The sequence below is a fragment of the Scyliorhinus canicula genome, chromosome 29 (assembly GCF_902713615.1).
Source record: "Scyliorhinus canicula chromosome 29, sScyCan1.1, whole genome shotgun sequence".
Taxonomy (NCBI): Eukaryota; Metazoa; Chordata; class Chondrichthyes; order Carcharhiniformes; family Scyliorhinidae; genus Scyliorhinus; species Scyliorhinus canicula.
The window spans coordinates 6194672-6209783 of NC_052174.1; the positions used below are offsets into that span (position 1 = coordinate 6194672).

Below are 15112 nucleotides of genomic sequence, written 5' to 3' on the forward strand. Positions count from 1 at the left end.
GGGAACAAGAAGATGGTAGGTGAATTGAACAGGTACCTTGCATCAATCTTCACTGTAGAGCAATGGTTCTCAACCAGGGTCCACATGGACCCTGGGGGTCCATGTAACATTACTGGGGGTCCACACAAATAAAATACCGAATTGGGGGTCCACGGTGATATTTTAGTGGTCCATAGAGCAATTCTACTTCAGAACAAATTAGACTCTCTCTCTCTCGCACTGACAAAGGTCAAAGAGAGATTATAATCTATCTAATTTACCTTGAGGGCTGAAGGAGCTCAGAACCAAAAAGGTGCATTTGCTGTGGCCCTAATTGTCCCACTAATCTCCCTTGGATTAGTTTACCACGCTACTGAAGGAAGAATTAACGGCATTGACTTCTTTAGAAACAGAAACGATTTCGGTTGAAACTATCAACTCTCAGGGGCTATAAATGACTGGCAAATACAAAGGTTTTATTACATTCTTGAAAAAGGCTGTCCCCGAAGTATTTTGCATACACTGTGTGATACACCGTCAACACTTAGTTGCAAAGCAATTGGGCGGACGTCTGCATGATGCCCTTAGTGTTGTGATAAAAGTGGTTAACCATATTAAGTCAAATTCTCATCGAGATCGCTTCTTTCGTGAATTCTGCAGAGAAAATGGGGAAGAGTTTGAACGCCTTGTAATGCATACTGAGGTGAGGTGGTTATCAAAGGGGAATTGCCTTCATCGTTTTACTGAACTTTGGGACTCTATTGTCTTATTTCTGGCTAACACCCAGCTTGGAGAACAACTGCTTGCAGCTAAATGTAATGTATTTTACTTATCTGATATATTTGAAAAAATCAATTTACTTAATAAACAGCTCCAAGGAAAACATTCTGATCTCATATCCAGTAAAGGTGTTATTACTGCTTTTCTGATAAAACTGCCGCTGTACAAAATTAATATCAGACGTCGTGCATTTGAACAGTTTCCTTGTTTGACCTAGATTAGCAGCGACTTGCACGATGATGACCTTGCATTGTATGCTGAATATTTGGAAACATTGCATGAAAATATGCAAGCTCGGTTTAGTGACCTACTCATGATGGATATACCAACTTGGGTGGCAATTCCTTTTGAAGTTAATGCTGCCGATGTAGACATTTCTTTACAGGAGACCCTCATTGAATTACAAAATGATGAAATATTGCACGAAAAATTCAAAGATGGGAAGCATAATATATGGAAAACAAATGACACTGCTAAAAAGTACCCACTACTCTGGGATAAAGCACAGCTCTAGGTTATAGCTTTTCCATCATCTTACCTTGTTGAATCAGGATTTAGTCATGTTCTTCACTTATTACCAAAAGCTCGTAATAGACTCGACATTGTGAAAAAGGGTGATCTTCGACTATCATTGACCGCGATGGAGCCGAATATAAAAAAACTCGCTGAGCAGCATCAACCACAGGGATCTCATTGAATAAACCTGCATTTATTTCTTAATTACTCACTTAGGCCTATCTTAAAATGGTTTATTATGAATTATTTACTAGTGTACATAATGCTCTATAGAATTTAATTGTTAAATATGTTTATTTGCAATAAATTAGTTTTCCTTCAAAATAAAGCATAATCATTTACTATTTCTTTAATATTTGATACAATTTCTTTACTTTTCTGTTAGTGAAAAATATAAGAAGCTTTTTTTTCTGTGTGGAATGGCTATGGGGGTCCACAAAAAAAAATTAAGAGGAAAAGGGGTCCATGGTTTAAAAAAGGTTGAGAACCACTGCTGTAGAGGATACAAGCAGCACAGCAGAAGCAGTTACAAATCAGCAAATGGAAGCAATGGAGGAACGCAGGAAAAGTACAATCACCAGGCAAGTGAGACTGATGGGGCGACATTTCTGGAACTGCAGATTGTCAGATGATCGGGTCCCGATGGAATTCATCCTCGGGTGTTGAAACAAATGGCTGATGATTTAAGTGGTGCATTGGTATTAATTTCCCAAATCTATCTATTTTCTGGACATGTCCCATCAGCTTGGAAGATTGAAAATGGAGCGCCAGTATTGAAAAAGGAGGGAAGACAAAGTGGAAAATTACCATCCAGTTAGCTTAACATCTGTCACAGGGAAAATGTTAGGAGGTATTATTAAAGGAGATATACTAGACGTCCAGGGTATTCAGGCAAATTCAACATGGTTTGGTGAAATCGTGCATAACCAACTTATTTTAGTTACATTTTAAAAATAAATTTAGAGTACCCAATTCATTTTTTTTTCAATTAAGGGGCAATATAGCGTGGCCAATCCACCTACCCTGCACACCTTTGGGTTGAACATAGGACATAGAAAATTACAGCGCAGTACGAGCCCTTTGGCCCTCGATGTTGCGCCGACCAGTGAAACCATCTGAAGCCTACCTGACCTTCACTATTCCATTTTCATCCATATGTTTATCCAGTGACCACTTAAATGCCCTTCAACGTGGCGAGTATACTACTGTTGCAGGCAGGGCGTTCCACACCCCTACTACTCTCTGAGTAAAGAAACTGCCTCTGACATCTGTCCTATATCTACCACCCCTCAATTTAAAGCTATGTCCCCTCGTGTTGGTCATCGCCATCCTAGGAAAATGACTCTCACTGTCCACCCTATCTAACCCTTTGACTATCTTATATGTCTCTAGTAGGTCACCTCTCAGCCTTCTCCTCTCTAACGAAAACAACCTCACGTCCTGAGCCTTTCCTCGTAAGACCTTCCCTCCACACCAGGCAACATCCGAGTAAATCTCCTCTGAACCCTTTCCAAAGCTTCCACATCCTTCCTGTAATGTGGTGACCAGAACTGCACGCAGTACTCCAGGTGCGGCCGCACCAGAGTTTTGTACAGTTGCAGCATGACCTCGTGGCTCCGAAACTCAATCCCCCTACTGATAAAGGCTAGCACACCATATGCCTTCTTAACAGCCCTATTAACCTGGGTGGCAACTTTCAGGGATTTATGTACCTGGATGCCGAGATCTCTCTGTTCATCTACACTACCAAGAACCTTGCCAGTAACCCAGTACTCTGCATTCCTGTAACTCCTTCCAAGGTGAACCACCTCACACTTTTCCGCATTAAACTCCATCTGTCACCTCTCAGCCCAGCTCTTCAGATTATCTATGTCCCTCTGTAACCTATAACATCTTTCAGCACTATCCACAACTCCACCGTGTCATCTGCAAATTTACTAACCCATCCTTCTACACCCTCTTCTAGGTCATTTATAAAAATGACAAACAGCAGTGGCCCCAAAACAGATTCATGCGGTACACCACTAGTAACTGGACTCCAGGATGAACATTTGCCATCAACCACCACCCTTTGTTTTCTATCAGCTAGCCAATTACTGATCCAAAGCGCTAAATCACCTTCAATCCCATACTTCCGTATTTTCTGCAATAGCCTACCGTGGGGAACCTGACCAAACGCCTAACTGAAATCTATATACACCACATCAACCGCTTTACACTCATCCACCTGTTTGGTCACCTTCTGAAAAAACTCAATAAGGTTTGTGAGGCATGACCTACCCTTCACAAAACCGTTGACTATCGCTAATCAACTTGTTCTTTTCAAGATGATTATACACCCTATCTCTTATAACATTTTCCAACATTTTACCCACAACCGAAGTAAGGCTCACAGGTCTATAATTACCAGGGTTGTCTCTACTCCCCTGCTTGAACAAGGGGACAGCATTTACTATCCTCCAGTCTTCCGGCACTATTCTTGTCGACAAAGACGACATAAAGATCAAGGACAAATGCTCTGCAATCTCCTCCCTGGCTTCCCAGATAATCCTAGGATAAATCCCACCTGGCCCAGAGACTAATCTATTTTTACACTTTCCAAATTGCTAACACCTCCTCCTTCTGCACCTCAATCCCATCTAGCCTGGTCGACTGTACCTGAGTATTCTCCTCACAACATTGTCTTTCTCCAGTGTAAACACTGACGAAAAATATCCATTTAACGCTTCGCCTATCTCCTCTGATTCCACACACAACTTTCCACTACTATCCTTGATTGGCCCTAATCTTACTCTAGTCATTCTTTTGTTCCTGATATACCTATAGAAAGCCTTAGGGTTTTCCTTGATCCTATCCGCCAATGACTTTTCCTGTCCTCTCCTCGCTCTTCTTAACTCTCCCATTCGGTCCTTCCTGGCTAACTTGTAACTCTCAAGTGCCCTAACTGAGCCTTCATGTCTCATCCTAACATAAGCCTTCTTTTTCCTCTTGACAAGTGCTTCAACTTCCTTAGCAAACCACGGTTCCCTTGCTCGACAACTTCCTCCCTGCCTGACAGCTATATACTTATCAAGGACACGCAGTAGCTCTTCCTTGAAATAGCTCCACATTTCGATTGTACCCATCCCCTGCAGTTTCCATCCCCATCCTATACATCCAAAATCTTGCCGAATAGCATCATAATTGCCTTTCCCCCAATTATAATTCTTGCCTTGCGGTATATACCTTTCCCTGCCCATCGCTAAAGTAAACATAACCGAATTGTGCCACTATCACCAAAGTGCTCACCTACATCTAAATCTAACACCTGGCCGGGTTCATTACCCAGTACCAAATCCAATGTGGCATCGCCCCTTGTTGGCCTGTCTACATACTGTGTCAGAAAACCCTCCTGCACACACTACACAAAAACTGACCCATCTATTGTACTCGAACTTTAGTATTTCCAGTCAATATTTGGAAAGTTAAAGTCCCCCATAACAACTACCCTGTTACTCTCGCTCCTGTCGAGAATCATCTTTGCTATCCCATCCTCAACATCTCTGGAACTATTCGGAGGTCGATAGACAACTCCCAACAGGGTGACCTCTCCTCTCCTGTTCCTAACCTCGGTTCATACTACCTCAGTAGACGAGTCCTCAAATGTCCTTTCTGCCGCCGTAATCCTTTCCTTGATTAACAATGCCACACCCCCCCCCCCCCTCTTTTACCATCTTCTCTGTTATTACAGAAACATCTAAATCCTGGAACCTTCAAAAACCATTCCTGTCCCTGCTCTACCCATGTCTCCGAAATCGCCACATCATCGAGGGGGCAAAACCCAGGCGAACACGGGGAGAATGTGCAAATTCCACACGGAGAGTGACCCAGAGCCGGGATCGAAACTGGGTCCTCGGTGCCGTGAGGCAGCAATGCGCCACAATGCTGCACTTTATTTCAGTTACTTGAGGAAGCAACTGCAGAAAAGGTGGACGCTCTGGCCTTAGATTTCCAGAAAATGCCACATCAAAGATTATTGTGGAAAATTAAAGCTCTTGATAGAGTGGGTAACAGATCAGATTGATAGAAGATTCGATGCCTAACCGGAAACACAGTGTTGACTTAATGGGTCATTTTTAGATTGGAAAGATCAAACGGTGATCAGGGCTGGGATGTCTAATGAGAAAAGGTTGGACAGACCAGGCTTGTGTCTTTTGGATGTTAAAGGACTTGATTGAAACTTCTAAGACCCCGCGGGGTCATGAACAAGGGGTCACCCTTTGAATCAAAGGCTGTGGATCGGCCTAGAATGGAGGGATTGGGTAGTTTACTGCTGTCACAATCAGAAATGGTGACATTTGTGACTTTGATAAAAGGAGAGCTATTGTGTTGCCGTGTCAAACGGATCCCAGTTTGAAGATATTCAAACACGCAACTCCAGGAAAATTGGCATAAACTTCAGAGGAACAAAAAGGTCTATTGGCGTCGGAGAGGAAATTGGTGGGTGGCGGGGTTACAGTTGCTGTGAGAATTTACAAGGACAGGGATTAAATGTTGCTTAATTTTTGAAGACGTATGATATGGCAGATTTGAATGAAAACAGAATAAAACCTGAGGGACGGGTAATCTTAATGACAAAGAAATCTATGAGTTCTTTACACTCGCGATTGATGGTGGAGTAAAGGAAAACGGAAAGATTAGCTTTGGAAAACAGAAGCTGAGGTGATTTTACATTCCAAGGTGGTCCTAGAATATGAAGACGTTGGTCATACGACAGCAGAATCTCGTATGTGTCAAGTGTTTCAACAAGATCAGGCGGGAGTTGTCTAAACCAGATTTCCGCCATATTCTATTCAACTCTTGTGATTATCGAAGAGAGAGAGGATGAACAATGGAGAGATTGGAAATTAAGAGCGACGAAAATAATTTCTTGACAAGGAGCCCATCTGGGTCATCGAGCACGGGGACAAAGAATGTACAAAGCTGGCTGCTTGTAATGGAATGGACTGCACAATTCTTTATAACCTCAGGGTCATAAAAGGTAGAGTGTGAGGCCATAATCTGGACGTGCACTGAAACAACCCAGGCTGGGGATAATAAAGTGGATGTCTGTTTCACCAACAGGTGAGCTGAATAAGGAGGTTTGATATTATTGAAAATAGTATCATGAAGGCCTTCTCAACCTTGTCCCTAATCGAAGGTATGGTGATCATCAGGTTAAATCACCACAAGTTACTTCTCCCCCTCAAAGGGGAAAGCAGCCTATTGCCATCTCAGACTATGGTGAATTACATTCGCATTTACCCCTTTTATAGAGCAAAGCTATCTCAGATTTGTTATGGGCCAGGGTTTAGAGAACACCAGAGTGTATCATGGAGTTCACCTGACCCACAACTTTGAATAGATTGTGGTAGGGGAAGCCCACGGCACACTCTACATGTGTGGCACAGCAGAGATGAAAAAGTATTTTTTAATGCAAAACAATGTTTATTCTATGAATTCAGGTTAACCTTTTTAAAACATAGAGTGCACATCTTAGCAACCATCAATTCAAATACAACCCCCAAAGAATACAACACTAAGTAATCCTTAATAACTTCCCAAACAACTACCAGAAGACAAAAGGAACACCTTTTAACAGAAGCACATTAGGTTTACATTCACTACTGACAACATTTATAATTCTGAATTCACCAAATGATCAAGAGATAGTCTTTTCATGGCAGAGAGATCAACAGTACACCTGCTCTGTCTGGCTTCAGCTCCAACACTGAAAATGAATCTGAAACACACCCTGCAGCAAACAGCCTAAAGCGGAAGTAAAAAGCTGACTGACAGCCCAGCTCTACCCACACTCTGACATCGCTGATAAACCACCATTTCTTAAAGGTACATTTATTAACACCCATTTCTTAAAGGTAATGTGACATGACAGATCGCACCTGTAATCCTCAACGTTTTGAAGAATGAGAGGAGATCTTATTGAAGTGCCCAAATGCATAAAACGCCAAAACCTGGGGACACCGTTGCAGAATAAGGGGCAGGCCATTTACCACCGAGATGAGGAGGAATTTCTTCCGTCAGATGCTGTTGAATCTTTGGAATGCTCTACCCCAGAAAGCTGCAGAAGGTCAGCCACTGAGCATGTCAAAGGAGAGGGCAATAGACTTTTACAGACCAATGAAATTAACAGGATGAAATGAAATGAAAATGAAATGAAAATCGCTTATTGTCACTAGCAGACTCAATCATCAGAAAATGCAATAGAAGGTCATTTATGCTCAGACAAAGTTGCATATCAGACACTTCACCTGATAATCATGAACAGTGGAGGAGATGAGACACGTCGCAATGTGTTGTGGCCGAGAGTTGCCAGGGTGCCTATTCTTGAGCGAGGATTTGTAAGGGGCCAAGGATAGACCGTCAGCAGGTACCAGAAAGAGGTGTGAAACAGGGGGGAAAATATACCTCGCCTCCAACGCTCTCCAAGTGGCTCTATTGATTACCCAATATCTCAGTTACTCTACTAAACTAAATTAACTTCTCCACGACAAATATTGGACTGTTGAGCCTATAACTTACCAATTATGACTTCTATGTTTCCTAAATTATAAAATGGCTTTAACAATGATCCTGTACAATCTGCAGTTTCCAAATCGAGATATATTATTACAAGATTATTACTAGATTCTAGACAGATACATGAAGATGCAGGGAGCAGAGGGATACAGATCCTTAGAAAATAGGCAACAGTTTTAGATCAAGAATCTGGATCGGCGCAGGCTTGGAGGGCCCAAGGACCTCTTCCTGTGCTGTAAATTTTCTTTGTTCTCTTCTTTGTTCTTTTAATATCTTGAGGTGTGTGAGCCAACTTTTATGGCGCTTCATGCGTCCACAGTATCATCATTTCCTCCAAAATCATCAATTTATTTCTATCAAATCTTGTCAGTTCCTCGCCTTGATTAATTTTAGATTGCTATATAGCTATCAAGTGTCTCCCATCACTGTGAAGATCACACAAAGAAAGTGCTTTCTAAGTTTGAAATTCATGATGGTCATTTAAATATCGGTTTACACTGGATCTTAGATCGTGCATGGTGCAATGCGACAGAGAATAATATATAAGGGATTTGACTGAATTTTAACAGAATTTTGACTGAATTTTAAAGAAGGATGCCAGTTGATTCACCTTCTCTGCATCGGCCCCCAAATCAGCAATTCACGTGGTGCCACTCCTCATTCTTCATCCCATAACCCCACACACACAACGTTCTTTTCTCGTCGAGGAACGATCAATGTCTGTCGTTCACTTGTGGGAACAATCGAGTAGTTAGGCAAGAAAACGCTCACGTCCCCCCTCCAAATTTGCTGACCAGGTTATGTTAAAATTGCATGCGAGATTTCAGAATGCTTCCACAAATGGATTCGAGTACTCGTGGACAAATTGTGCTCAATTAACGTCCACATGCTTAATATTGTTGAAACTGAAATTGGAAAATTACAGTGTCGACTCGATTTATTCATCATCCCTGAACATCAAGCATGGCGTGTTGAACAACCTTCAGTTTTGGGCGATGTTCAGTTTTTGATATGACTCGTATGGAAGTTATTAATAGCGATTCAAAACAAGAGAAAATACAGAGCAGTTCTCAACGAACGATAGAATTTTAATATATACAGTACAAATTCAAGAAGCGACAGATTTCTTTCTTTCTCTCTCTCTTTCTCTATTTCACTCTCTCTCGCGCTCTCTCTCTTTCTCTCTTTCTTTCTCTCTTTCTCTTTCTTTCTTTCTTTCTTCTTTCTCTCTTTCTTTCTTTCTCTCTTTTCTCTCTCTCGTTCTCTCTTTCTCTCTCTCTCGCTCTCTTTCTCTCTCGGTCTCTTTCTCTCTCTCTTTCTCTCTTTCTTCCTTCTTTCTCTTTCTTTCATTCTTTCTTCTTTCTCTCTTTATTTCTGTCTTTCTTTCTCTCTCTCTCTCTCTCTGTTTGGTTTTTGATTGCAATTAAGCCGAGGCAGCTTGGGATATGATTTTGCAGCTGGTTGAATCCGCTCTCCTATAATTGGGACGAATCTTGTAAATGTATCAGTGAGAATCGTTCGCAACGTCATGGAGACATTTTGAACCATTTGCTCTCAGGGAAGTGAGGATAATGTCGCTCAACTTTTTGACCAAGCTCAAGATTCTCTGGGCAATTGCCGATATTCAGAGAATTTACTATCCCGTCTTAGCTGCAGTTGGTGTTCCGGGTATGTAATGACCTACAGCAATTGGATCAATAATCTCAAATTAACAATACGTCTTATTTTAGGTTGCGTGTGTCGTTCTTTCTTTAATTATGTTTCTCATATCACAACAGTCAGCACAGTTCGAGACAAAAACTTATTTCTGTCTTTATTTATTTACTGCTCCCTCGCTCTTTCCTTCCATCCTTTATTTCATTTTCAGTCTCTCTTTCTTCATCTCTTTCTGGCAGAGCAGAATGAGAGCTGAATTGATAGATAGTGACATAGATCGATACAGATGGACAGACAGATGGATGAATGGATGGACAGATGAATGAATGGAGCGACGGACGGGCAGTTCTATGGAGATAGACAATTCGGATGGGTGGATAGGTATATGATATAGGATAATATATATGTCCTATTTTGGTTTATCAAATCAACATATGCTCCTCTGTTCATTGGCCGCTGGACACATCTGTTCACAGAAGACTTTTTTAAAAAAAAATGAGAACACCCAATTAATCTTCCCCAGTTAACTGTCAATCTAGCGTGCCCAATCTTCCTCACTTGTACATTTTTGGGATGTGGAGTCGAAACCTACGCAAACATGGGGAGAATATGCAAACTCCACATAGACAGTGACCCAAAGCTGGGATCGAACCTGGGACTGCGGCGCCGTGAGGCTGCAGTGCTAACCCACTGCGCCACCGTGCTGCCTGCGCACAGCAGACTTAAAGCTGCTTTATGTACATTCTGTTCGAAACAGGGTTAGAACATAGGAGCATGAAATACCTATTCAATAACCACGGACATGATAAACTATTGCATGTTAAGCAGAGGAAGAGGACAAAGAGACATGACAATTCTTTAAAGGCCAACATAAAAAAATATCCAGAAACAATATGTTAATTGACAATCTGTTTAAACAATAATTCAGTGGAAGCTTTACGATTAGTTGATTTGATTGGATTTTGATTTGATTTGATTTATTGTCACTGACTGGTAAGCTCGAGGAGATACTTGTTAGAAAGGAAGATGTGTTGGGCATTTTGAAAAACTTGACGATAGACAAATCCCCCGGGCCTGACGGGATATATCCAAGGATTCTAAGGGAAGCAAGAAATGAAATTGCAGAGCCGTTGGCAATGATCTTTTCGTCCTCGCTGTCAACAGGGGTGGTACCAGAGGATTGGAGAGTGGCGAATGTCGTGCCCCTGTTCAAAAAAGGGAATAGGGATAACCCTGGGAATTACAGGCCAGTTAGTCTTACTTCGGCGGTAGGCAAAGTAATGGAAATGATACTGAGGGATAGGATTTCTGAGCATCTGGAAAGACACTGCTTGATTAGGGATAGTCAGCACGGATTTGTTAGGGGTAGGTCTTGCCTCACAAGTATTATTGAATTATTTGAGGTGACCAGCACGTGGATGAAGGTAAAGCAGTGCATGTAGTGTACATGGATTTTAGTAAGGCATTTAATAAGGTTCCCCATGGTAAGTTTATGCAGAAAGTAGGGAGGCATGGCATAGTGGGAAATTTGGCCAGTTGGAGAACGAACTGGCTAATTGATAGAAGTCAGAGAGTGGTGGTGGATGGCAAATATTCAGCCTGGAGCCCAATTACCAATGGAGTACCGCAGGAATCAGTTCTGGGTCCTCTGCTGTTTGTGATTTTCATTAATGACTTGGATGAGGCAGCTGAAGGGTGGGTCAGAAAACTTGCAGACGATACGAAGATTGGTGGAGTTGAGGATAGTGAGGAGGGCTGTTCTTCACTGCAAAGAGACATAGATAGGACGCAGAGCTGGGCTCAGAAGTGGCAGATGGCGTTTAACCCTGACAAGTGTGAGGTTGTCCATTTTGGAAGGACAAATATGAATGTGGAATACAGGGTTAACAGTAGGGTTATTGGCAATGTGGAGGAGCAGAGAGAACTTGGGGTCTATGTTAATAGATCTTTGAAAGTTGTCAGTCAAGTGGATAGAGCTGTGAAGAAGGCCTGTGGTGTGCTAGCGTTCATTACCAGATGGGTTGAATGTAAGAGCCATGAGGTGATTATGCAGCTGTGCAAAACCTTGGTCAGGCCACATTTGGAGTACTGTGTGCAATTCTGGTCGCCTCATTTTAGGAAGGATGTGGAAGCTTTGTAAAAGGTGCAAAGGGGGTTCACCAGAATGTTCCCTGGAATGGAGAGCAGGTCTTATGATGAAAGGTTGAGTGTACTATGTATTTTCTCATTAGAATGGAGAAGAATGAGGGGCGACTTGAGAGAGGTTTATAAGATGATCAGGGGAACAGATAGAGTAGACAGTCAGAGACTTTTTCCCCGGGTGGAACAAACCATTACAAGCAGCCATAAATTTAAGGTGAATGGTGAAACATATGTCAGAGGTAGGTTCTTCAACCAGAGAGTAGTGGGGGCATGGAATGCACTACCCGTGGAAGTAGTTGAGTCGGAAACATTAGGGACCTTCAAGCGGCTATTAGATAGGTACATGGATTACGGTAGAATGATGGGCTTTAGTTAAATTTGTTCTTAATCTAGGACAAAGGTTTTGCACAACATCGTGGGCCGAAGGGCCTGTTCTGTGTTGTATTCTTCTATGTTCTATGTGCCGAAGCACAGTGAAAAGTGTTTTTCTGTGGCCAAGAAAACATACAAAGTACGTACACAGTAGACAAAACTTCACCTCCTGACTTTCTAAATTCTTTCTATCATCCAAAGTCATGATAGATGCCCTTTGGAATACTCTTCATTTATTAAATGCGTGAGACTCCAGCTGTACTAAGAAGCACAACAATACCAAGGAGAACCTAGCCTACTTCAGCAGCTCCAAATCCATTTCCATAAACATACTATCCCTCCTCCATATCTGATTCACAGGAGCACAAATATGTACCATCTACAAATGCTCAGTCAAACAAATCACCAAGGCTCCTCCGACAATACCGTGCAACCCATGACCTCCCCTAGCTCGAAGGACAATAGCATCAGTGCATTGATATGCATCAACATCGTAATATTTATATATATCCCTGTTATGCAGCCTATTCCTTTGCTCAGACAGATCTTTAAACTTCTGTTGCGTGTCAGCTGAATAATTTTCACATTTTGCTCTTATTTACAGTTAACGTAGTAACGATTGCCATTCTATGCCGGGGAAAGTGTGGTCTCTCTAAATGCGTTACTTACTACCTGGTGGCCATGGCAGCAGCGGATTTGTTCGTTGTCATCATCGATCTGATATTGAGGCAAATTCCTATTGTTTATTGGGAACAATTTAACTTTGTGCGCATAATCCCATTGTGTAATATCCATGCAGTACTGCTTTATGCTGTCACTGACTGTTCCGTATGGTTCACGGTCACTTTCACCTTTGATCGATTTGTAGCCATTTCTTGCCAGAAGCTAAAATCTAAACATTGCACTGAAAGAATTGCCGCAATGGTCCTCGGAATTGTGACAGTGTTGAGCCTTTTGAAGAATATTTCCTGGTATTTTATGTTTACACATAAATATTGGCTCTCGAACAGTTCCTGGTTCTGTAGCGTGGGCACCAGTGTATCCCATTCACTGATCTGGGCCATAGTTGAATTAATTCATTACATTGTAACGCCTTTGATTCCATTTCTTTTGATTCTACTGCTCAATGCATTGACGGTCAGGCACGTACTGGTGAGCAGCAGAGCCCGCAGGCGACTCCAGCGCCGAAGCAACGGGGAAACTCCCAGTGACCTAGAGATGGGCAACCGAAGGAAATCCATGATTTTGTTGTTTCTCATATCGGGAAATTTCATAGTGCTGTGGGTGGTGTTTACAGTTTGTTCGATATTGAAACGATTAGATTACTTGAAATATTCCGTTTCAGTGCCCGCATTTGTTCGGGAAATAGGCTCAATGCTGCAGCTTCTCAGCTGCTGCACAAACACTTTTGTCTATACAGTGACGCAGAGGAAATTCAGAGAAGAGTTGGCGAATGGAGTGAAGTATCCCCTTTCCATGATGGTCAAATTAGTTAGATGATAAGAAATCACGCTTTCTAACATTATTCGGTGCTTCTGTGTCTTGCTGTTTTATTTCTTAATCTTTTCTTTCAATCTAGTTTGCTCGGAATTTTTTTAATGCCGTATTTCTGAACCTTCTGGCCATGTACTGGCAACAACTGAACTGCTACACGCATTCTCTACATTGTTGATTTTAGCACGTAATTGAACAGCAGTGGAAATTCCGCTCCACAACTGAGAAAAATAATCTAATTTTAAGGTGATTGGATGATGGTACGGGGGAGATGTCAGTGGTAGGTTCTTTACACAGAGAGTGGGTGGAATGCACTTCCAGCAGAGGTGGTGGAGTCAGGGTCATTGGGGACATTTAAGCGACTCTTGGACAGGCACCTGTACAGCAGTAAATAATAAAAGCTTATTGTCACAAGTACGCTTCAATGAAGTTAATGTTAAAAGTGACATTCCAGCGCCTGTTGGGGGAGGCTGGTATGTGAATGTGAACCAGCGTTGCTGGTCTTGTTTATCATTACAAGCCAGTTTCTTAGCCCACTGTGCTATACCTACCCCTATTGAAGGGGTGTAGGTTAGGTTGATCTTAGATTTGGATAAATGGTCGGTACAACATCGTGGCCTCAAGGGCCTGTACTGTGCTGTACTGTTCTATGGTCTAAAATGGAGGTCAGTCGGAACCATGAGGGGAACTCTACACTGCTGAAAGTCTTGATTGGCATAAAACTATGTGGTTGCGATTGTTAGAGGTGAATCATGGCATTCACAGTGCAGAAGGAGGCCATTCGGCTCATCGAGTCTGCACCGGCTCTTGGAAAGAGCACCCGACATGAGCCCACACCTACACCCTATCCCTACATCTCCATTCTAACGTACAACCCCACCTAACCATTTTTGGGCACTAAGGGGCAATTTAGTACGGCCAGTCCACCTAGCCTGCACATCTTTGGACTGTGGTAGGAAACCAGAGCATCCGGAGGAAACTCGCAGACACAAGGAGAACATGCAGACTCCGCACAGACAGTGACCCAAGCAGGGAATTGATCCTGGGACCTGGAGCTGTGATAACCACTGTTCTGCCCCAGTACTGAGACTTTGCTGCATGAGTCCCTCAGGGTAGTGTCCGATGCCCAACCACCTTTACCTGATTCATCAATTACCTCACTTCCATCATTAGGTCAGAAGTGGGAATGTTCACTGGTCAGTTCCCAATGTTCAGCACCATTCACAGGTCTGCAGATATTGAAACAGCTGTCCCTCATGCAGCAGGAACGAGGCAATATTCAGGCTTAGGCTGATAAGTGGTATGCTGCATTCGCTCCACGGAAGTGACAGGCAATGTCCATCTGCAAGAAGAGAAAATCTAAAGTCCTCCCCTTGACATTCAATTGCTGCAATAGTCCCACTATCAATATGCTGGGCGTTACCATTGATCAAAGTATCTACATACACAACCTAATGCTCAGAAACCTGCATAGAAAATATCGGCAGGAGGTCATTTAGGCATTCAGGCCTGTTCCGCCATTCATTAAAATCATGGCTGATTGACAAATTCAATGTTCTGCACCCGCCTTCCCCCATATCCCTTGCTCCCTTCAGTCCCAAGAAATATATCTAAT

General features: G+C 42.4%; 1 protein-coding gene across 1 annotated transcript; it reads left to right on the forward strand.

The window, feature by feature from the left end:
• Positions 1-9404: 9404 nt before the first annotated feature.
• Positions 9405-13503, forward strand: LOC119958284 (probable G-protein coupled receptor 139). The gene is made up of 2 exons (XM_038786716.1): positions 9405-9501; positions 12608-13503. The coding sequence occupies exons 1-2, from the start codon at positions 9405-9407 to the stop codon at positions 13501-13503; spliced, it is 993 nt and encodes a 330-aa protein (XP_038642644.1).
• Positions 13504-15112: the final 1609 nt, after the last annotated feature.